This window comes from Zea mays, chromosome 4 (assembly GCF_902167145.1).
Source record: "Zea mays cultivar B73 chromosome 4, Zm-B73-REFERENCE-NAM-5.0, whole genome shotgun sequence".
NCBI classification, from domain to species: Eukaryota; Viridiplantae; Streptophyta; class Magnoliopsida; order Poales; family Poaceae; genus Zea; species Zea mays.
Window position 1 is genome coordinate 60,407,238 of NC_050099.1, and position 24,551 is coordinate 60,431,788.

Consider the following 24,551-nt stretch of genomic DNA (forward strand, 5'->3'; position numbering starts at 1 on the left):
CAACCACCACTTAGAGTTTTTAAAAGTTTTTGAGTTCTAAACTTGTCGTTTTGATCAAAACCCTCTTGAGTGCAAAGAGGAGGCCTCTTATAGCAAAACCATTCTCTTATGGGGAGGAGGAACCTTTCTTATAGGAAAAGGGGGAGTTCTTGGTATTTGATCAAAACAAGTATCTAAACTGGTTTGAGTTGCAAAACTAAAGAGTTTTAACTTAGAAGTAAGAAAAATGAGTTTGATTGCAAAATTCAAAATGAGTGGTGGCAAAATGATCCAAATATGTCAAATCCTATACTTATTCAATTGGTGTTTGATTTGACTTCAGTTTGCAAAAGTTGGCTCATATTTGGTTAAGTTAATAGTTTTGAGTTGCTTTAGGTGCGTTGGCATAAATCACCAAAAATGGGGAGATTAAAATGGAAATGTGCCCTTAGGCCATTTCTAGTTGTTTTGGTGATTAACTGCCCAACACACCACCTTGAACTAACGTTCTTCATATGAGCATGAACATAGGTTTAAATCTAGCAATTTGAAGATGCGAAGTCCAAATGAGTTGGATTGAAAGACAAAAAGTGCAACCTTGGGCAAAACTACAAAACAGGAGGTTCAAGTATTTGAATAAGTTATACTTACACTATACTATGTTTCTTGCACCTTTGTTTGGCAACTAACTTCTTTGTGCAAGTAAAGTGGCATTTAGACTTAGCTTGAGCATACTACAAACCGTTTTGAAATGAAGTGATAAAGGTATGATTCTAGCTCTTAGTCAATTGTTTTTGTTGCTAACTATGTTTGTCTAAGTGCTAGGAATTATCATAAAGAGAGTCAAAAAAAGTGAATGAGTGTGGCTCAAAAGAGCCAAACTTGGGTTAGACCAGGCTTCACTAGACAACCCGGTGCTGGCCTAGTCAACTGGCCACAACTGCCCGCTCTCGGGTTTTTGCTCGGGTTCGCTGGCTAAAATTCACTGGACAGTCATGTCCGGTCAGCCATGCGGCCAACGATTCTCCAACGACATCAAACTATCGGTAGTGTGATCGATGTCGGCCAAGTCAGCAAGCCAATAGTCGAGAGGGGTCACCGGACAGTTCGGTGCCCACCCAAAAAGGAAGGCGACCAATCAACCGATCCTGTGACCGTTGTAGACCAGAGTGACTAGTGCACCCACGCACAGAAGGCAATCTGTGCTTACCGAAGGATGGAGCAACGACTCCTTGTCTCCTTGGGGCTATTAAAGAGGCCCCTAGGCGCCTCTACCAGTACACCAAGCACTCTAAGAGCACACTACAACTCCGAGACTCCGTGACCACACTGTTCTAAGTGTTTGAGAGAGATTTGAGCGTGTTTTTAGCTGTCACTCTATCTGTGTGTTCTTGCGTTCTCTTCTTTGCTTGTGTGTGTGTTGTTGTTGCGATTGTGCTCTTGTATGCATGTTCTTACTCCCTCCCTTACTCCGGTTTTGACTGTGATCACTTGTGTAAGGCGTGAGAGACTCCAACTTGTGAAGATTCCTCACAAACGGGATTGAGATATACGGAAGACATACGTGCCACTCAAATTTGATCTTTGGATCACTTAAGAGGGATTGAGTGCTACCCTTGACCAAAGGAGGTCACGACAACGTGGAGTAGGCATTGGCCAAACCACGGTAAAAATCGCAGTGTCTCTTATCTTGCAATTATTGTCTCCTCGAGTGCTCATATTCACTTGGAATATTGCTCCTAGTTTAATACTCGTTTTAAGAGAGCAATCAAGTGAAGAGTTCTCTTCTCTCCTCTTTTCATCCAAAATTGGTTTTATTTTCTATTGACACAGTTATTGACCAAATTTGCATTGTTTGGAGCAAGTTTTGCAGGATCATCTATTCATCCCCTCTAGGTGCTCTCAACAGGTCGAGTTGGGACGATATACAATAGACCAAGTTTATTTGATTGGTTTCGTTTCTCTATTGTGCTAGATCTAGTATAGATTTTGATTGGTTGATTGGGTGAGAAAGAAGCAAAAAAATAAAAATATTGTATATATTAAGTGAAATCTAGTTTTGTTCATAAAAATACCAAAAACATAAAAGCGAAATCGTTTTATTAATTGGATGCATCAATCAAGAGGTATAACAAGAAAACTAATAAAAACACTTCTCTTCTGAGTTTGTACGGCCAAAATGTTCCTCTCCTTCCTGGCTATATAGCATTATATAAATAAGCTTAGTATATCCCAACAAAAGATGCAGAGTAGGTGGTCGGGTTGAGCCTGGCGAGAGATCTGACCACCCAACCAATCACACTCTACCTAGATTTAGGGGTGGTAATGGATCACGGTCCAAATACCCCTTCACAAAAAGTTAGAGCCCTTAAATAATGTTGGTTCAAAAATAAATAGGAATATGATCCGATCCTAATCTGATTTGATATTTAAAGTTTGTAGTGTAAAATCTAGAGCTCATTACCACCCATACCTAGATTGCTTTGGATCAACAACCCGTTAGGCTGTCTCGAGCATTCTTACTTATCACATCTCCTATTTTGAATTCGACTAATCAGTTGCCTGTGCATTGTCACGATTTTTATATATCATATGAGTAAACTTTATTTTAATAAGACACAAATATATATGTTCTATGATTTGGTGGTTGGTATGATTTGGTGGTTGGAATGTGGAGCTAACTACAAAGATCCAAACTCTCTCAGTTTACACATAATTTTACTTAATTTTTTGCATTAAAGAGGAAAGGGTGACGGGGGATGACCACCGGCTGTCCCCAACAAAGGCCTTTGTGGGCTGCGGCTTTGCCCAAAGTCCATAGGCATGCGGCCACTCCATGTTTCTGACATGTGCGGCCGAACATAACCAAATCCGTGCGAGGAAGATCCCAGCGGGCTGCTGGCGCTGGGGTCGTTGTCTCGTTCCAAACTAGCCTGACCAGGTCGTCCAACGACTCCGCTCACCCTTCGCGGTCGCCCGCGCGATCTCTCCACCACTTCCCCGCCGGCGCCTGCTAGGCGTCCGCGAGGAGGGCCAGCGATGAAGGGCTCCTCCCACTCGCAGGCGGGGGCGCAGGCGGTACGGAGGCGGCGCTGGGGGTGTCTTCTGCCGCTCCTCGTTGGCGCCGCCTTCCTCGCCGAGATCGCGTTCCTCGGCCGCCTCGACATGGCGAAGAACGCCGAGGCGGTCGAGAGCTGGACCACCTCCTTTTACCGCCGCTCCGCCGATTTGGGCGATGCCGTTGGCGGGGGCGCAGCCTCGAGGGCAGGCGGCGACAGCGAGGACGAAGAGATCCGGCTGTGCGAGCAGCGGCTCGAGAGGGAGGATGCCGTGCCCTACGACCGCGACTTTGACAGTGATCCCGTGCTTGTCGGTGGCGCTGCCAAGGTCTAGTGCATGCCTTTTTCCCTCGTGCTCTTAGTTTGAGTTAGGAAAGTTAGTTTGTTAACGAATGGGCTCCACTGATCTGCTGCTCAGGTGGATCGAAGTTGCTTCGTAAGTTGGGGTGAAATCTCTGTTGCGTAAAACCTAGACCATCTAATCTTACCATCCGCCTAGTTAGGTATTCAATACTTGGTGAAGCATGGCAGCATTTTATGCTTGTTCATTTTCATTCATTACAAATTTATATGAAATACTAAGTCGTCCAAATAACAATATAACAATGTCATTGAATGGTACGAGGGCTTCTTCAGATTGTCTGTGGCCTACTTGTATATGCGTAGTCTGAGAGAGTAGCACTAGGCCACTAGTTACTATATGATTATCGAACCTTATGTATTTGTGGCTTAACTGGGCCAAAGAGAGAAACTGTGCCTGATACAAATAAGATCACCCAAAATAAAATGCTTTATTTTAGTTTCCCCTCTCTGTCCTGCCCCATAGTGGTCATGCTTGGCATGAGAGCTGACAGCCATGTATCGCCCTAGCTGGTCAACTGGTTGGATTTTATGTCCAGTCATGTTTATATATGACTAAATCCCTAATCCTTTGTACTAGATTAGCACCCTGTTCCTTGAATGAAAACAGGAAGTTGTGGAAATGCTATTTCATGTCATTTCTGCATGCCTGTATGTCTCAAATGGTCAATTTGAATAATTTGTTCAGATAAATATAGTAAGTTTGAATAGAATATGGTTCTGGAAACTTTCATTTGGAACTTATTCTTCATCAACCGATCTCTTTTTAGAGGGATGGAATTGTATTGCTCTTAGATTAGAACAAATCTTGTGTCCTGTTGATGTAGAAAGGAAAGTGGAGGCAGTGTTAATGTGTTACTCAAGGAGTGTGTTCTAAATACAAAGGAGTAAACAGTTCCCAAAAGAAACTGCTCAATGCCCTCCTTTCAATTTTATCCTCAATTGGAGTTTTGTTGTTCTGAATGCTTGGGAAGTCTTTTGTTTTAAAAGCAGTGGTGGAACCTGCCTAAAATACTGATTGGGGCCACCTATAGAAGCTATATATCGCCACTGGAAATCATAGTTCTATGAATTATTAAATTTATTGAGTGGTGGATTATAGTAGGTAAAATACTAGTTTGAGCCTAGCATGCACTACAAGTCATTAGCTTTTTAATTACATAAAAAAACTCGATCTGCACGGGGTAAGACAGCCCTCGGGCATTGTATTAAGAAGAAGACCTCACACAGGTCGAGAAAACCCCCAAACCCCTACCCCACCCATACATAGCGGCACCGACACCGTAGCCCATGTGAAAACGACCACGACCGGGACCAGACTTTAGACCTATGCTTCGGTGTGGGACAACCGAGGGGATTTTTTAACCACAGCTTGAAAATCTCCATACATAGCGGCACCGACACCTGAGGAGTGCTACTCAGACCACCTAACCAACTTGGCATGCCTGAATGAAAAGGGGCCGCAGCCCAAGCTGGCTGACTCTAATCTCCGCCCCTACTAGGAAATGTTTTTTTGTGTTTGCTGTCCCACAACTTGTTTTAATTTATTATTATTTGATATTGCTGATGACGAGTAGAATTACTTGTGTAATAAAACTAATGTACGAGTTTATGATTTGTATAGTAGGAAGGGTACAAGGCGTTTTATCTAAAAAATATTTTTGAAATTTTATTATTGTTGGGCCATACATGCTTTAAGCATAGTAGGTCCATATGTTTGTGTTTGCACAATCAGTGATGACATGATGTGCTGCTATTTATGGAGATTTTGCTGCATATATGGAGATTGTGCTGCATATCCATAACATTAATGGCCTATCCATGTTTTACTTCGCATCTGTTTATATATGAAACTTATGTATTTCCTTTTCTCACTCAGGATTGGAATAAATGCTACGTAGGATGTGAATTTGGTTTTTCTGCGAGTAAGACACCTGATGCTACATTTGGAATTGCACCAGATCCTTCTGTAGATGGTATCCTCAGATCAATGGAATCATCTCAATATTATTCAGAGAATAATATTGATGTGGCTCGAGGGTGGGTAAGAACCAAGTTATTCTGATCAGTGATTTCCTACAATTTCTTTCCCCATTTGAATTGACATTCAGAATTTGGTACACATACCTTAAACTGCACTCTTCATTTAATACTGATGGACCATAAAATTATCTATTTGTGTATATTGGTCATTTATACACTGGAACTAGTTTTTCTTCTGATATCTGTGCTAAGAAGTGAAATGCTAATGGACCAATGCCAATGCAGTTTGCAGTTTCTTCTTATTGTTTATTTATGGGATTTTATGAATTATGAAGTATTATTCAATTGCCAAACCTATTTCTTGCTGATGTTTAACCATTATGTTATTTCAATTAAAGATGAAAAACGGGTGTTCGTCAAAGTAAGCATCCATGACAAGCCCCTCTGCTTGGAATACTTTTGGTCTTGAATTAAGTAACGTCATTAATTGCTATCCTCATACTAGACCATGTTTTTATCATTCATGCCTTGGTATTCAACTTTGGACTTTTGTTGTAAAAAATATGATTTATTTGAGAACCAATGTTCTATTGGTCTGGCAATTTCATTGCTTTCTATAACAGGAGAGGGTACAAGATTGTGATGACAACCAGCCTTTCTTCAGACGTACCAGTTGGCTACTTTTCATGGGCTGAATATGATATCATGGCACCTGTGCCTCCAAAGACTGAAGAAGCTCTTGCTGCAGCCTTTATTTCTAACTGTGGTGCACGAAACTTTCGTTTGCAAGCCCTTGAGATGCTTGAAAACTTGGATGTCAAAATAGATTCATATGGTAGTTGTCATCGTAACCGTGACGGCAAAGGTACACCGTCTGCTGCATATGGTTAGATTCAGGTTCCTGATTTAATAGATGTTTCTTATGATAACTAGTCCTTTTTATTCATGAGGCATACTTTCTTCTATGGGGTTGCATTTTTATTATATTATGTAGAATTAAATTTAATGCACTTCATATCTTTTGCTTGGGTGCAGTGGACAAAGTGGACACTTTGAAGCGCTACAGATTCAGCTTGGCATTTGAGAATTCTAATGAGGAGGATTATGTAACTGAAAAGTTTTTTCAGTCACTAGTAGCAGGTGACTTTTTATACTCCTTAACCATCCGCCCACATGATCTGCCTTTGCCTTTGTAAACTCTCTTCTCCCATGGCATGCCAAGCATGAGGTTATGTTCATTGTTTGGTTTATCTCCATAGGATGAACCATTTTTTTCACCTCATGGTTAGGCTTTGTTTCCTTTTTAGATTGTTTCATAATTGATTAGTTGATGTAGAAACTTATTCCAATTATATTTTTGACTTGGAAAAAGCAAACTATATGTTCCTGATAACCTTCCAGTTCTAAAGATTTATTTGCATTCTATATTTTGTGAAGCCTAAAGTTGTAACTGGAATTCAGTGATTTAATATCTCATTTGCCCTTCACTACAGGTTCTATTCCGGTTGTTGTTGGTGCTCCAAATATTCAAGAGTTTTCTCCGGGAGAAGGCGCAATATTACATATTAAGGAGCTTGATGATGTTGCTTCAGTTGCTAAGACAATGAAAAATATTGCTTCAAACCCTGATGCCTTCAATCAATCTTTGAGGTAATTGCGCTGCAAATCATTTTAATGTCAATGATATTTGGAAGATTGTATATTGATTTAACATGATCTGGAATGAATCTGATGTCATGTGTAACTGTCTGAGTCTTGTTCTACTTGTAAGGACTGTACTGTGTTATGGTATCAACCTTATTCGTGGTAAACCGGTGATGCTTGACCACCACCACTACAACAAAGCCTTTTAGTCTCAAGCAAGTTGGGTTAAGCTAAATTGATGATGACTGACCAATTTTTTATATCAAGATCAGATTACAACAACAGTAGGGTCTAGGTTGTATTCCAATCTGGTCTAGTTGGTTTGCTTGCCCTCTGGGCATTGTACTTTGGTCCTCTTTGGACTTTTTTTCCTCTCTTAATATAATGACGTGCAGTTCTCCTGCGCGTTCGAGAAAAAAAAGATTACAACAACAAGAAATCCTTTTTAGTCCCAAGCAAGTTAGGGTAGGTTAGAGTTGAAACCCAATAGTAGCCACAAATCCTTTTACACCACATTGATAGCTACTTTCCATTTGCTTCTATTCAAGGATAAATCTTTGGGTATATTCCATCCTTTCAAGTCTCGTTTTACTGCCTATTTTCATGTTAGCTTCAACCTTTTCTGTCTCTCCTCCCATTATTATTGCGTCTTAGGATCCCACTATGCACTGATGCCTCTGGAGGTCTCCGTTTAATATATCTAAACCATCTCAACCGGTGTTAGGGTTTACTCTCTCATTCCATTCTTTCCTAAGTCCTCACACCCAACCACCACCTGCATGGAAATATACATGTATTTTGTCCCCGCAGGTAGCGAGTGACATATTGTGCCCGTTGAGGATAACAGGTGTGGGCGCGGGTTTAATATTTACCTTGTGGATACGGGTTTGTAATCCCTATAGCTGTGGGTTTTATACCTGTTGCCATCCCTAGTTGGCTATCATCAAGTCAAAAGCTACCGCAAAATTGAAGACTTCTTTTTCCTCTTGATTGCTACTACCATACCCAAAACCTCCATAAACCGTCTCAAAACCTGCACTTGTTCTACCTAAGTGACTATTTAGATCACCTCCTATGAAAAGCTTCTCACTACTAGGTATAGATATAATCATGCCATTTAAGTCTTCCCAGTAAAGTCTCTTAGCACTCATCGTGTCTTACTTAGGGGGCATCTACAATAATTACATTCAAGAACAAATCACCCATGACAAGCTTGACTAAGATAATTCTATTTCCATGCCTTCTCACATCCACCACACCGTTCTTGGGACTCTTATCAATCAAATACTATTAGGCCTTGTTTGGATCCTTTGAATTGAATTTCATTCTCATAATAGTAATTTAGGCACATATCAATTAACCTAATATGGTTTTATGCAAAATATATTTGTATACTATTATTAGCAAGATGTTAGAGATATTTATGTGCTACATTTTTACAATAGAGGAGTGAGCCGAAAAGTGTCCTGTAAGTTGTAAAGTAGAAAAAAAAACATATTCTACTGCTACATAAAATCACTTCCCATCCTCCACCCTATGAATTTGAGATAGTCTTATATCTGAACTTTGGAAAGTGGCGGAGTGTCAAATTCCCAAGACAAATATGTTACTTTGTTAAGTAAATTCCAATTCCTTCAAAATGAATGGATCCAAATGCCCGTTAGAGAATTTTCTCATAATGAATCCATTTCTCCTTATATAGAGGCTATAATGTGGCTGTTATGGGGGCATCAGTTAGGGGCCCAGGGATAGGATCAATTAGAGGGATTTTATCAGTTAGAGATACGATTAGAATATTAGATTTGGGTCAGTTAGATATAGGATTAGATATGATTTTATTGGGCCCTCTTTAGGTGGCTAGGAGTTCTCTCTATATAAAGGGAGGTGATATGTCTAGAAAGGGAGTAGAAAGAAGAACAAAGTCAACAAACAATCCAGTTCTCCCAAATACTCTAGTCTCCCTACAAGCCGTCTTTGCCTGGCTATCTTTGGGCCAATGATTATCCTCAAATGAACTATGGTTCATAACAGTGGCTCTGTTACTTTGGTAGTGAATCTCACCGTGTAATTCTTTTATCCGAGGTTGACTGTTGACACTGCCAAAGCATGACAGCAACCAGCTACAAACTAAAATCATGGGGAAACTTCTTTAATTAATCAGGTCGCAATTTTATGCTTTGTCAATAGTTGTTTTAACAAATGATAAAAATTATGTCAATAGTTATTTTCACCATTTAAAAATTAGTCATTTTTAGAAAACTGATGCACATACAACGTGATACATGTATGTACTTGGCAGACACTGGGCTTTAATGTTCCCTTTGTCTGGGCAAATGTCAAAACAAAAAGGGAACATTGATTGGTAAAAGGTAAATGTCATAGGCTGATTATTGCTCAGGTACTGTATACATAGCAGTGCTCTGTTGCTCTTGTATTTATGCCCTTTTTGTTTGCCTGCTCGATTATATAATCAAGCTTATAGGTGTGGAAGATAAAAGTTGGAATAATCTAGTTCACTTCGGGTAACTTATAGGATTAAATGAACTGGGGGACCCTGGATTGTATAATACGTCTTATAAGTTGGGTTAACAAATATGCTCCTGAATGACAAAACTATGATGTTTTCTAGCTCTTGTGGATGTGGAATGCAATGTTCTACTGTCAGCCTCTACCAGGATTAGATTTTACTTCTTTCACTCTTACAGATTTTCTCGCACAGGTCGAGAAAACCTCTGCCCCACCTATACACAACGGCATCGAAGCCCATGTGAGAACGACCGTGACCGGGGCTGAACCTTAGACCTGTGTTTTGGCGGCGTGGGACAGACGAGGGGATTTTTTTTAACCACAGCCTGAAATTCGCTCCCACGGGGAGTCGAACCCAAGACCTGAGGAGTGCTAATCAGATCACCTAACCAACTCGGCTAGAGTCCCTCTCGCCCAACATCACCCTGATTAATCCCATCATCCAATTTTTAATCCTAAGAATACAATTGCACATGGCATATTCATGCAAGATATTGCCAGAAATTTCCATGAAACCAAAATTATTAGTGCCTCATCAGTCCATTTATTCTAATAATCCACTTCCAATCCACGGAATATAAAAGACCTAGCAGAGAGTAAAAATCATACATATACAACCTAGAGCACAGTTTGTGAAGCTAAAACCGCCTCAATATATTCTGGTGAAGAATAAAGTGTGAAAAGGAATGATAAATTCATGAGTGATATTTGAAATTATCGTGGCATGTCATTCAGATCCATAAACTTCGAAACTGCAGATTAGGGTCCATAAATAAACCTGTTAAATGTGTCATCGAGGTGCAGTATGCCTTTTCAAAGTTCATGGACCTTGATAACACTGCACAATAAATTTGTTGTCACTTATGTATGTTTTACTCTGAAGTCATTTTGTTTACCACTCCAAATAAGACAGGTCCGTGTTCACAGTTTCTTTGAATATTGATAGTTCTGTAGAAAGCATCTGAAGTTTGATCCTGAATATCTGTACTAAACTGATGGTGAATAAAATTTCCTGAGTAACATGTGGGTTTGATCCTAGCTGTACTGACAAAGGCTTATTGTAGCATCAAGCATGTGCATCCGTCATGGTTTTGTACTTACAGTAAACACATCTCATTCTTTTGTTTGCATCTTAGGTGGAAGTATGATGGTCCATCCGATTCTTTCAAAGCTCTTATTGACATGGCAGCGGTTCATTCATCTTGTCGTCTTTGTATACATATTGCTACCAAGATCCATTTAAAGGAGGAAAGGACTCCAAAATTTACAAATCGTCCTTGTAGCTGTTCCACCAAAAAGGGAACAATTTACCACTTATTTATCCGAGAGAGAGGGCGGTTTAAGTCAGAGAGCATTTACATGAGGTATGGAAGCTTTACTATTGTTCTCACCCTTCAATCCAAAGATATAGAAAGGTTAGATTGGTGAGGTTATATTATAACGACAAAAATTATAAGAGCAAATAAAACTGCGTTTCAATCATAGGTCTTACGGGTAATAAAGGAAACTTCTGCTTTGTAGTCCCATCTCTTTTGTTATGTTGCTCAATGACTGTCAAGTTGTGTTGAGTGACTATCTTTTATCTTTCATTTGATCTCGCTGCCTGTACATGTTTAAACATATTGCAATTTATGCTGTGCAGATCAGGCCAGTTAACTCTGGGAGCCTTGGAATCCGCAGTGCTCGGTAAATTTAGGTCCCTCAACCACGTTCCTGTATGGAAGGATGAAAGGCCACCGAGCATTAGAGGTGGGGATGACCTGAAATTATACAGAATTTACCCAGTCGGTCTAACGCAACGTCAGGCTTTGTACGGTTTTAGATTTAGGGATGATTCTGAACTCGAGCAATATATCAAAGACCATCCCTGTGCAAAGCTTGAAGTAATTTTTGTGTAACTACTATGCCCTAGGCTTAACGTTTTCCCCCCGATTCTTACTGAACTCTGTGTGCGAGTTTCAGTTGTACTGTAATGTAGAGTGTTATGTGTAGCAAAGAAACTCATGCCAGTACGGATCATGTGTCGGTTGTAAATTTTCCATGACAGTAAACATCATTCCTTCTTTTCAGTAACAACCGCAAACAAATTAACACGTTTCTTCAAGAATTCATGCCAAGGCTCGCAAATTAAGCGCTGTTCTAAATTCTCTTCGACCTTCTATTCTTCTAATCTCGATCATGCTACTCTGCTACCAGGGGACGTTGTCGATGTCTCAGCTAGGCAGCTACCTAGTAGACTTGGGCGGTGTTTTGGTTCTACCCCAAAGTTTAATCCTTTTCATATCGAAATTTGATAATAATTATAAATATTAAATATAGTTTAATTACAAAATTAATTAAATACACAGACAAAAAATAAATAATGAGGCCAGTTTATTAAATTGCATAATTAATATTTAAATATTTTAATGTCACACGAACCATAGTCAGTAAACCATACAACCACCGCAGGGAGCCATTTGTCCTCACGTGATGACGTGAATAGGTGACTGCCTCGGTGCGCTGGAGCTTGGCGTCCTGAAAAGCTGCAATCTTTGACCTGTTCTTGCAACCTCGGCAGCTGGCATGGGCATGTCTTGGCTTTATAGCTGGACACCTGGAAGGCTGGACCTGGAGGCTGCAGCCCCAGCGGCGGCCCTTCTTTCACAGGTCAGATCGGTAACAGACTGACCGTCACGGTGACACGACGCAAAGGGATGCCAGGCTCTCCACGTGTCGATCCTGCCCTCCTGCTTAGGATCTCCTAGTAGATTGACAAGACAGAAAGATTCTGCCGCCGCCGGGACCGCGGTCAGTTGGGCGTCCTGCGCCCTGACGCAGCACCGCAAGCCCTGATGCTGCATGATTGACTTTTGTGGAGAACGACACCTATTCACATCTTTTCAAACGGCGGGCTCATCCATTTATAAAAAAACAATAATATGTATCAATATAATTCGAAGATCATAGAAAGTGATATTTTTTTAATCACTTGTTCATTTTACATTCACGCTTAACACGTCATCAGCATTCTCGTTCTCATTTCTCAAGTATTATAAAAAAAAATAAGGGAACAAATAGAGCCATAGAGGTGCGCATGGTCCGGTTGGCTACCATGCCCATATGAATCATGATAGCCGCAACTTCGCTTCTAAGCCGATCCGCCAAGTATTCCATAGACATGGGTGTGACTCCAACGCACACGAACTTCGTCTACAGATCCCATCTAGCGATGAAACAAACGGGTCAATTAGAATAATCCCTCTTATTTTTATTTTCATATTGTATTTCGAAAATAGGATAAAAAACGTGACCATTAGAAACAAGATAAAAAAAATAAGACTAGCGGGATGACAAAAATGAACCAACATGAACTAAACAAATTGATAGCGGATTAGGACCAGACGTAAAAAGTGGAAACATAGCCATATAGAGTATAAAAATAAAGTAATATTGTGATGAATTAAAACATCTCATCTAGACATACGAAAGATGTATATTATTATATGCATCTGGCTACCGAAGAAAATAATTAATTATGGTTAGTTTGTTGCGATATAAGATATGACATAGTCGTAAATGATTTGTTCATTGTATTATCTAAAACAAGATATTATATGCAGATAAAAACAGGGCATCCTCACTAAAAACGGGAAAAGTAAAAAATAATAGGAAAAAAGACTTATATCGCTTTTGTCCTATTTTCAAATTTATAAAAACAAAAAAAACAAAAAACGATCGAAATGTCCATAAATACGAATTCAAACGATCGACTGTCCGGTGTGCCCAGAAGCAACATCTTTTCTGTCCAACGGCTATAATTGAGGGAGAGACTATTTATATCCCTCCAACCGGCCATTAAAGGTGTGAGAGCCCAAGCAACATACCAATACATGTATAGACATTTCCAAGCGCTCAAACACCCAAGTGCTTAATAGAATCACTTGGTGATTAGCGTAGGTGCTTTGTGAAGTGCTTAGGTTAGTTTGACTGCTTATGTGCTTGCTCTAGGTGATTCTCAGTTAGTTGAGTGAGTTTAGAAAAACCCATAAGACGCTTGGCTCTTGTGTGAGCTGTTGTAATTACACCGAGTGGGGCGAGAGTCTTGCGAGACCGTGACAACCAAGTTTGTGTCACGGCCACCACCGTGTACCAAAGGGAATGAGGTCCGCAGCATTTCGGTTGAAAGCTCGATACTGAAGACAGCGGGGAGCGTCCTAGAGAAGCCGAAAGTGGAGCACCACTTTCGCGTGGAGAAGGCCCGCGACTCTATACGGAGTTACTCGATCGTGATGCTTGGCCCTCGCGTGGGCTACCCTTTTCGCAGTGGCACCAACGAGGACTAGTCGGGACCTTGCGTGGTTCCGGATACCTTGGTAAAAATACCAGCTTCATCCATGGGAGTTTTCATCTCTACCCTTGCTCTTTACATTCCACATTTACATTAAGTACTTAGGTTTCAATCTCTCCTTACTAGTTAGAATATTTAGGATTGGAACATTAGGCTTTGCGGTAGAGATAGCAACACTTAGATAAAACCTAGTTTGCACATTCAAGATTGTTTATTTGCATAGGTTTTGTTCTAGGGATTTAATTTTTGGCCTAGTTTAGAAAGAAGTTTTAGAAGTCCTAATTCACCCCCTCTTAGGCGTCACCATTTCCAACAGGATGGTTAGATTATGTTGAAGCGAACTTGGTAACTATACTAAACCAGAGGTCGAAGCTCAGCAACGGGCTTTCGCGGCTCAGAAAAGATGCCGACTAATTCGCGTTTTTGATGTTATTGGCGTTTTCTATCATGATTGTTGGTACTTAATTTCAATTCCTCTAGAGGTACCGAAAATCAAGGCAACACAAGTTAGATATAAAGACCTTTGTCTTGATTTAACATTTCTTCGAAGTGTTAGAACAAGGGACAAAGGTTTTAAGAGAGGAACATAATGAAATAACATGAAAGCGATAAAGTAGAACTTCATATCCAACTCATCTCATATGCCTTAGCATTTTATTCCATCTCTCCTGATAAATGAGTGTAAATAACATGAAAGATACAAAGTAGAACTTCATATCCAACTCATCTCATATGCCTTAACATTTTACTCAATCTCTCCTGATAAATGAGTGTATAAGCATACCTTCGGCTCCTGCACATAGGATGGCACGAAGGTTCTTCGTAGGCTAAGCAACACAAAGCAATGGCCCTTCAAAAGGTATCTTATGTAGGGAACTGTTCACTTATTTATAGGGAAGATGAACCACCTTCGTATAAAATTACAATCATGCCCCTCAAGGTTTTACACACATTGTTTACAAATGACATCAGGGCAATAGTGTATTTTCTCCATCCTCGGCTGTGCGAGTTTAGGCCCCTGTTGTTTGGTAGCTTCTCCTACTGGCTTATGTTCGAAGTTCTTCAGTTGTTGCCGAAGTTATCGACTTCGGCTAGCACCTTTACACTTGCGCGCATAGGCGGCGCTTCTTTGTTTGCTGCCTCACTAAAGGTTAGCTTCGTCCGATGGTAGAAATGTACCTGAAAGACACTTGTTTGTGCTGAAGCAAAAGGTTGAATGGGGATCTTCGGCATAGAAGGCCCCCACACTGACTATCCCATCATGGTTCATATTTTGAAGAAAAGAAACAGAAAAGTGACCACAAAGTGGAGCAAGGTTCTGATGATAAAGACTAAATCGACACCTCAAGCTTCAGAGGAAATTCTGGTACAAAGGGTTTTCTAGAATCTATTCATCACTAATAAACTTGCTGTGTTAATCCCTTGTTATTTTTCATCTTTCTTAGGCTATGCTCAAAGCTGAGATGTCAGTTATGCCTGAGGAAATTCCTCTTGTAGGAACTGAAGAGGCAAAGATTGAGGATGTTATCGCTCTAATAGCCCAAAAGGTCATTCCTTTGAAGCCGCTTTCAAAAAGCGAGGAAGAGGAAGAACAGATAACTCTAGTAATGAGCTCGTTCTTTGATATCGAGGAAGGGGTGTAAGAAGAAAAAGATATTGCTAGCACAATTCTTGCACCAGAGGGTGGTACACTGCCTACTGTGGATGCGACTATACCTATAGGTCCAAGGGTTGATTCGACGGTTACAGTGGTGACACCTTTGGCAATTATGGTACCGAAGAGAAAATTGGCTCTTCAAATCCCGCAACAGTAGAGGATAAGGGCAAGGGGCCTATAAGGAATGATGAGGCCAAGAAGGCCATTGAAGGAGACACGCCTCTTAGTGAAGAGCCCTTTGATCAAGAATTTGGTTGCCGAAAGTACAGGGTTCATCAAGCGGCTAGGAAATCTATGGGTGCCAAGCAGCTAGCTGAACCTATTGGCTTTGCTGAACAACTTGGGTACCCTTCGGGGGCTACAATCTTCAGAAGAGGGCCAGATGATTACTTGCATTGCTCCTGGATAGCATGGAAACTGGATCATGTCGCTACATGGCGAACAATATTGGTTTCCCGAAGCTGGAGGCCATGCTTTTAACCATGTCATCCGAAGATTTCTCTGATTGCTTGGCTTACACGCATCTGAAGGTAATTTATGTTGGTTTTACTTTTAAACTTCGAGTTAGGTTGATTCAAAACTTAATTCTCCTTTTTGACTTCTCACATGACTTATTTCTGATCAAGGCTCTGAAGAACAAGAGAAACGTTGAGGGCAAGGTTGCCCATAAAGAGATAGTTAAGCTTAGGTTCAAAGTATATGGGCTTTGGTTCAATTGCGAAGAGAAGGAGAAAATTTTTTAGGTTTTAGAGAAAGATTTTGTTGAGAGTTGAATCGAAGTTCAGGCTTTGTTCGAAGAAAAAAGCAAGTTGATAGAAACAACGGTGAAGAAAATATCAGATCTCGAAGCTTCAGTTACTGAAAAAGACAAGCGCATTGCATCCCTTGAAGCTGAATTGCAACGAGCGAAAATGAAATTCAAAGTTGAAGTAAACAAGATATGGCAAGCATCTGCTGAAACAGATGTTGACCTTAGCACTGCTCGAGTGAAGATAGATGATCTCAAAGATGAAGTAAACCACGTGAGGCAACTTAATGAAAACTATCGAATCCTGGTGGCAAACTTCTCACCCTCGGCAATAGATGTTATAATGAGTTGGTGAAGACCTTGTCCTCTGCTGGGCTACATCTTGAGAGAAGAATTTTTCGGATAGTGACTTGGAGGGGTTAATGTGGTGGGTGCTTAGTGAAACTCATGCTTATAAAAGTGTCCTCTCAGCACGAGAGGACTATTGCGCATGGATATGCGACCAAAGCACCGCTTTGGTTTTGCTGAAGGTCGGGTGTAATCATTTGAAGATTTGCATCGACCATGATTTCAGAGTTTCTGCTGACAGCATATGAAGATCAACCATTGAGGCTTCGGAGTGGTCTAATTTTTTTATCTGATATATGGAAGAAAGGAGACAAGAAGATTAGCATTGAAGAATCTATAAAGAATAGGGAAAAGGTTTGTGCTTTGTTACCTTCGTCTTACCTGTGCAGGCAATACACACACTGTGACCTTCAAATTTTTTGCAGGCTCAACATGCCATTGAGAAGGCTGCAGATATTACACGGAAACTGTAGGGCAAGAAAGCTGAAGGTACTCAACCTTTTTTCTCGTTTCTGCTATATTTTATTGTATTCATGTTTTGACAATAGTTTTCTAACTTTTGTAAAGCAGTATCTACTTTGCAGGTGATCATTGAAGTAAAGCATACCGACGCCGAAGCTAAGGATGCTGCTATTTAAGCCAAAGCAGTAGCTGCCAGGGCTCCAAAGAAGTCCGTAGATGATGTTGTTCTCAAAATTTGTTAGTCTATGACGAAGGGATGCAAGGCAACAACGGAAATTAATGAAATGTTGTAAAAAACAATTATCTTTTTTGTAATATTTTTTGTTGGTAAGAAGTGTTTGAACACTTTGAAACTTTTCTAGTGACTTGTAATATATTCGTATTTCTTGCTTCTCTACTTTCTTTTGTGATGTGTGAAATTTTATTAACATGCATTTTTGAGACGAAGGTGAAAAACACCTTCCCTTATTTTCACACATTACAAAGGAACACTTCTTTGTAGATAGCTTCGAAGTAAACCAAATTTATGCCGCTGTTTGATTGGGCGATTGAATTGTAGCTCTGCATTCCCCTTGGGAACGACTTTGGAGCTTTTTCACCATTACTTACGTGAATGAATCGTAGCTCTGCATCCTTAGGAATGACTTTGTAGCTTTTTCACCGTTATTTAGGTGAATGAATCGTAGCTCTGCATTCCCTTAGGAACGACTTTGGAGCTTTTCGCCGTTACATAGGTGAATGAATTGTAGCTCTACATCCCCTTAAGAATGACTTTAGAGATTTTTCACCATTACTCAAGTGAATGAACCGAAGCTCTGCATTCCCTTAAGAATGACTTTAGAGCTTTTTCACTGTTACTTAGATGAATGAATCATAGCTTTGCATTCCCTTAGGAACGACTTTAGAGCTTTTTCACCATTACTTAGTTGAATGAATCGTAGCTCTGCATTCCCTTAGGAATGACTTCGAAGCTTTTTCACCGTTACTTAGGCGAATGAATCGTAGCTTTGCATCCCCTTAAGAATGACTTCGGAGCTTTTTCACTATTACTTAGATGAATGAATTGTAGCTCTACATTCCCTTAGGAACGACTTCGGAGCTTTTTCACCATTACTTAGGTGAATGAATCGTAGCTCTCCTTTCCCTTAGGAATGACTTCGGAGCTTTTTCACAGTCACTTAGGTGAATGAATCGTTTCATTACTGCACTCGAAGGTATCAACTTACTTATTACATTGATTTGCAGAATATAAAAGAGTTTTTCAAATATGTAAATGTAGAGCAACTTCTTCTTAATATCTTCGGGTCTTCACTACCTAGCCCCTTGGGGTCCTTAGTATATATGCTTCATCTCTGGGACCATGCTATTGACAGTACGAGTTTGGGATCCCTTCCTTCTGTTCCTTTGTTGTAAATCTTGCACTGGGAACTTGGGGTGACCAGCAGGTGCTTGGTCATAGGGTGGTGGTCCTGGGGCGAAGGAGGCAGATGGTGACCATGCACTAATCACTAGATTGCTTGAAGTGTTTGAGGCCGAAGGTAAATTTAGCATTGGCTCTTGTAAATGAGGTTGAACATACTATGGGATATAAGGTGAACAGTGCGATGATGTACTGAACACCTTCTTTGACTAGGAGGATTGAGTAGGTGACGAATCAAGTTCCTTCTGCTTGTTATAGTATGATGGCATGTTTTTGTGGTGTGCCCTTTGTCCTAACCACAAAACAAGCAGAATGGCTTCCTTGGAGGTGCATTGGACCTTCCACCAAAACTTCGGCCTCCCCTTATGCCTCTCATAGCAGGTGGACAAAACACGTTATGTGAAGGTTGCTGCTGAGAGCTTGCTTGCTATTGGGAAATTACTTGCTGCTGGCCCAACTGACCCTGAGACTGGGCCATCTTTTCCTCACCCTGCATCAGCTTGTGAATGCTTCGAACATTCCTAGGGTGGAACCTTCTCCCAAAACCCCTAGCTGCTTCGGTGTATCTGTGTAACTCCTCCCTTCTCCGACGGAAATCATTGTCAGCCCTTATGTATTTGTACATCTTCTGCAACAATTTCTCAAGAGAATGAGGAGGTTTTCTTGAAAAGTATTGGCCTGCTGGCTTTACTCTAAGCCCCTTGACCATGGCTTCGATGACAATGTCGTTTTGGATTGCTGGTGCCTGGGCTCGAAGATGAAGAAATCTTCAGAAGAATGAGTGGAGGGATTCATCTGGATCCTAGGTGCACTGAAACAGAGCTTGTGCAGTGGCTGACTTTGACCAGAAGCCTTGGAAGCTAGTGAGGAGCATTTCCTTTAACTTCTACCATGAAGTAACAGTTCTTGGTCAAAGCGATGAGTACTAGGTCTGGGCCACATTCCTAACCACCATGACGAACTTCACCATGACTACTGAGTTACCACCATACGAGGATATGGTAGCTTTGTAACTCATAAGGAATTGCTTTGAATCTGTTAAGCCATCATACATTGGCAATGTCGGTGGGGGTATATAGTGGTGGCCATAGTGTCGCCTGTAGTTCCAGTGTCAGTGGGGAAGCTTCATCATAGAGGAAGTCTTGGAAGTTGACTGGTTTAGGGTTGAAGCCCTCGTAATTCTAGTCCTTGTAATTGTTCTAGTCTTGCAATTCAATGTTGCACATCTCTTCAGTTCCTTCGTCAATCTTTTTCTAAAGTTCAGAAAAACGAAGGACCTTCTCCTTGCGCTTCTCCAATTGATGGTGGATTGCTTCAAGGTTGTCGATCTCTTGATTGAGCTCTAGATCTTATGGTTCTAGGTTGATAGCCTTCCTCTTTTGGTTTCTTGCCTCCCCGAGGAGAGCTTCGTCCCCTTGGTTGGTGTCCAAGGTCCTGAGGAGGGAGCCGGTTTTTGTTGCCTTGTTCGACGACATGGTGTGAGTTGTTGTGGTCGTGAGATCATCGGAGGTGGGCACCAATGCTGATACTTGATTTCAATCCCCTGAAGGTATCGAAAATCAAGGCAACACAAGTTAAATATTGAGACCTTCGTCCTTTGATATAACACTTCTTCAGAGTGTTAGAACGATGGACGAAGGTTTTTGAAGAGAAGCGTAAATAAAATGATATGAAAAAGACAATGTGAAGCTCTATGTAGAACTCATCTCATATGCTTTTGCATTTTATTCCATCTTATATGTTATATTAAACAAGTTTACAAGCATACCTTCTGCTCCTTAACACAAGATGTCATGAAGTTTCTTCGAAGGCTAAGCAGCACGAAGTTATGGCTCTCGAAAAGGGGTACTTTATGCATGACACTATTAACCTATTTATAGGGAAGATGAACCGCCTTCATACAAAATTACAATCATGTCCCTCAAAGTTTTACACACATTGTTTACAGATGACATTAGGGAAACAATGTATTTTCTATTTTCTTTACTATGCATGTCTTGGCCTTTGTCACATGAGAGCTTCTCTGCTGGCCTACATTCAAAGCCCTTCTCCTTTCCCGAATCTACCGACTTCGGCTCGCACCTTTGCTACTTGCACGCATAGGTGAAGCTTTTTTATATGTTGCTTCGGCCGAAGGTCAGCTTCGTCCATCAATAGAAGAGTACCTGAAACACACTTGTTTGTGCCGAAGTAAAGGTTAAATGGGGACCTTCGGCATAATAGGCCCCCAATAACCACCAACAAACTAGACGTTGGGTGTTATCTCACACGAGAGTCCAAACCAGTACAAATCTCTATACCTCTGTGCCTTTACTTTTTGTTCTTGATCACGCAAAAACTCTACATACAAATTCAATATCGAGAAATCCTCGATGGTTGGTGCGCTAGGTATGGGACGCGTTGAGCATAGTAGACTTGATGGTGACCACCTTCATGCAAGGACAAAAGATCACCTTCGCTAGTTTCAAGTTCATCGGTGATGCGTCAAGGAGTCTAGGCATGCGTAGGATGTCTCGACGATCAACACCATCTCTTTCAACTCACTATGCTTCGTCAGCAATGCGTCGGTATAGCTCAGGATAAGGCCTGACACTTTGGCAACAACAACGCTAAAGACCTAGAATTCGTTAGATCTCATCTACAAAATGGCGCAACCAACACCCATGCACTTGTTGGGGCTAGGATAACTGTTTGACCCTAATGGCTATGTGGACTCGGACTTGAGCCTTGAGATCCTAAGATATCGGGTTGCGTTCATAATCAATGTAGAACATGAGGACCTCCTCCCATTGGTGGAAGGAGGTTTAGAGACAAGAAAACTGTGGATTCATGGGGTTCTATGCTAGAGTGGTCAGGAAGTGCATGACCAAATCAAGATGGTCAAGTTCTAGGGACAACCCATTTATGCCACCCCAATGTAGAATATCGTAACAACAAAATTTTTGTCGGATGGGATTGCCCCCTTTCTACCATAAGATAACCCCCTAGGATCTCAAAAGCCTTAGAAGATCCAAAATATGATGACTTATGTTGTGATATGTGGAAGAGCTGATGCAGCCCAGGGTGAATCGGGAAAGATCTGAGTCGACCCTAGAGACCCCTAACAAAGGGCACACCGAGGATACACATATCCATAGGTGTGAGAATTCGTCTCGCCTTGACCGCGAAGGAATTTGGCCTCTTTCTTGATCCACTAGCCGAGTCAGATCCCCTGCACGAAGAAAGCCATTGCACTGGGTTGCACTAGCGAAATGTTGGAGCATCCCTAGACTTCCACGCGACAACCAAGTCAGGTATGACATAGATGATTCATGCTACAAGATCCCACCCCAATCCACCCAAACAAAGTATCTGCTATTGAAAGTGACCTAGAGGGGGGGGGTGTTGGGGGCCCTCTTCTCCGCCGAAGGTCCTCTAAGCAAAAACACCTTCGTCAAGACGATATGCAAGCAGATACGACATGAAGATATATGCCGAAGCTACAATTGAAAGAGCTTCGGCATGATGACATGCATAAGACGAAGGATGGCACCGACTTAAAGAGGGAAAGACCACATAGTCCCTGATAATTTGAATTATGGTTATGATTAGTTATCAATGACACGAATGTAATTTTGTCTGGGCTGCGTCCCGCGCCTATAAATAGATGAACAGTACCCCCATACTGTTCACGCTGACTTGTAATCACTTGCGCGTCACTCCTGAATTTTTACCTTCTATCAAGCCGAAGGTACAAATGAAATTTAAATATCATTGATGTTTGTTCATGATTATATAATGATAATGTGAATAGTCTAATGATTTAAAATGATTATTCATACTCTTCTTGCGTTTCATATGTCCCTGTTCATATCTTTGCATATTGAAATGATGAAGGTACGTCCTTCATGACCTTCGTCCGAAGATCATTATATCCTAAGGGAGATAATGTTATGAAGGATGAAGGTCTTTAACCATTAACATTTGTGTTGCCTTGTTCTTGATTTATAGCTTTTGAGAACAAGTGACCAACATTGGCGCCCACCTCCGGTGAACTCACCTCCACTGTTGTGACGATGGCTTCATACAACAATCAAGTTATGGCACCTTCAGTCACGAAGCTAGTGCTCCCAATCACATGTGGTTCAAGCTCAGAACCAGTAAACAAGAAGCAAAAGAAGTAAGCATAAAGGAGAGTGCAGCATGTTGGGGTGCAAGGACCCTTCATCAGATCCAAGTGGTCTCACATCCCAAATACCTTCTTCCAGGAAGATCTTCAGCTTAAAGATTATCCTCACAATGATGCCATGGTTATATCTTGTGTCATCAAGGGATTTCTGGTCCACAATGTTCTGGTTGACACAGGCAGTGCAGCGGACATAATCTTTGCAAAGGCTTTCAGACAGATGCAAGACCAGAAGACAAGATACATGATGCAATACACCCTCTTTGTGGCTTTGGAGGAAGACAGATTGTGGCACTTGGCAAAATAACAATGCCAGTTACCTTCGGTTACGTCCCCAACACAAGAACTGAACAAGTTATCTTTGACATTGTTGACATGGAGTACCCATACAACACAATCATTGGTCGAGGGACCCTTAATGCCTTCGAAGCAATACTCCATCCAACATACTTATGCATGAAGATACCTTCGGAACAAGGGCCTATTTCTGTTCATGGGAGTCAAGAAGCTACCGGGAGAGCTGAAGGGAGTTGGACGGATTCAAAGGCTATCCATAACATAGATGGAGCCGAAGCTTGTCAGCAATATAAACATAAAAGAGAGAAGGCTGCTTCGACAGATCAACCGAAGCCTATGCTCCTGTGTGAAGACATAGCAGATCAAAAGGTACTGCTGGGGTCTCAGTTATCTGGTGAACAAGAAAAGACTCTGCTGAGGTTTTTGTTCAACAACAAAGATGTCTTCGCTTGGACAGCCAACGATCTCTGTGGTGTTAATAGAGATGTCATTGAGCATTCACTCAATGTGGATCCATCTTTCAGGCCACAAAAACAGAGACTTCGGAAAATGTCTAAGGATAAAGCCGAAGGTGCACGAAATGAAGTAAAGAGACTTCTCAGTGCCAGTGTTATCAGGGAAGTAACATATCCAGAGTGGCTGGCTAATACTGTTATGGTGAAAAAGGCCAATGGGAAGTGGAGAATGTGCATTGATTTTACAGATCTCAACAAGGCATGTCCGAAGGATGAATTCCCCTTACCAAGAATAGACTCCCTTGTAGATGCAGCAGCTTCTTCAGAGCTCATGAGCTTATTAGACTGTTACTCGGGTTATCACCAAATCTGGATGAAAAAAGAGGATTAGCCAAAGACAAGCTTCATAACTCCAAGTGGCACTTATTGCTACCTTCGGATGCCCGAGGGGCTCAAAAATGCTGGAGGAACCTTCAGCAGAATGACTGCCAAGGTTCTTCACTCTCAAATAGACATGAATGTGTTAACTTATGTTGATGACATCATAGTGAAAAACACGAAACAAGAAAATCATATTGCCGATTTGCAAGAGACGTTTGTCAATTTTAGGCAAGCTGGTCTCAAGTTAAATCCTGAAAAGTGTGTTTTCGGAGTAAAGAAGGGCAAGTTTCTTGGCTGTCTGGTATCAACAAAGGGTATCAAAGCTAACCCAAGTAAGATCGAAGCTATCCTTCGGATGGAACCGCCAAATTCAAAGAAGGGGGCTCAACGATTAGCAGGAAGGCTGGCATCGCTGAATAGATTTATATCAAGATCAGCAGAGAGGAATCTACCATTCTTTGAAATACTAAAGTCATCCAAAGTTTTTCAATGGGGTCCGGCTTAACAGAAGGCTTTCGAAGAGTTAAAACAATACCTGATAGATTTGACAACTCTAACTCCACCTTCATCAGGAACTCTGTTACTCCTGTATGTGGCTGCCTCCCATTCTGTAGTTAGTGCGGCACTGGTACAGGAGAAGCAAGATGGCCAAGTAAAAAGACAAGCACCGGTATACTTCGTCTCCGAAGTACTCAGTTTATCAAAGAAAAATTACATAGAGTTGGAGAAGGTATTGT

The 24,551-nt window shown here is 41.2% G+C and overlaps 1 protein-coding gene across 2 annotated transcripts; it reads left to right on the top strand.

Moving 5' to 3' along the window:
• The first annotated feature begins 2,803 nt into the window (after window positions 1-2,803).
• On the top strand, window positions 2,804-11,662 carry LOC778434 (core alpha 1,3-fucosyltransferase). 2 transcript variants are annotated; one of them, XM_008679593.4, is made up of 7 exons: window positions 2,804-3,366; window positions 5,278-5,438; window positions 6,005-6,267; window positions 6,417-6,521; window positions 6,875-7,031; window positions 10,688-10,915; window positions 11,194-11,662. In XM_008679593.4, the coding sequence occupies exons 1-7, from the start codon at window positions 3,019-3,021 to the stop codon at window positions 11,447-11,449; spliced, it is 1,518 nt and encodes a 505-aa protein (XP_008677815.1). In that variant the 5' UTR covers window positions 2,804-3,018; the 3' UTR covers window positions 11,450-11,662.
• The last annotated feature ends 12,889 nt before the right edge of the window (window positions 11,663-24,551 follow it).

What these genes read in the sequence shown, in the direction of transcription:
- LOC778434 (XM_008679593.4), top strand. Translation starts at nt 3,019, where the DNA reads ATGAAGGGCTCCTCCCACTCGCAGGCGGGGGCGCAGGCGGTACGGAGG. An exon ending in TTGTCGGTGGCGCTGCCAAG is followed by an intron (nt 3,367 to 5,277) that starts GTCTAGTGCATG and finishes TTTCTCACTCAG; the next exon opens with GATTGGAATAAATGCTACGT. An exon ending in TTTTCAGTCACTAGTAGCAG is followed by an intron (nt 6,522 to 6,874) that starts GTGACTTTTTAT and finishes CCTTCACTACAG; the next exon opens with GTTCTATTCCGGTTGTTGTT.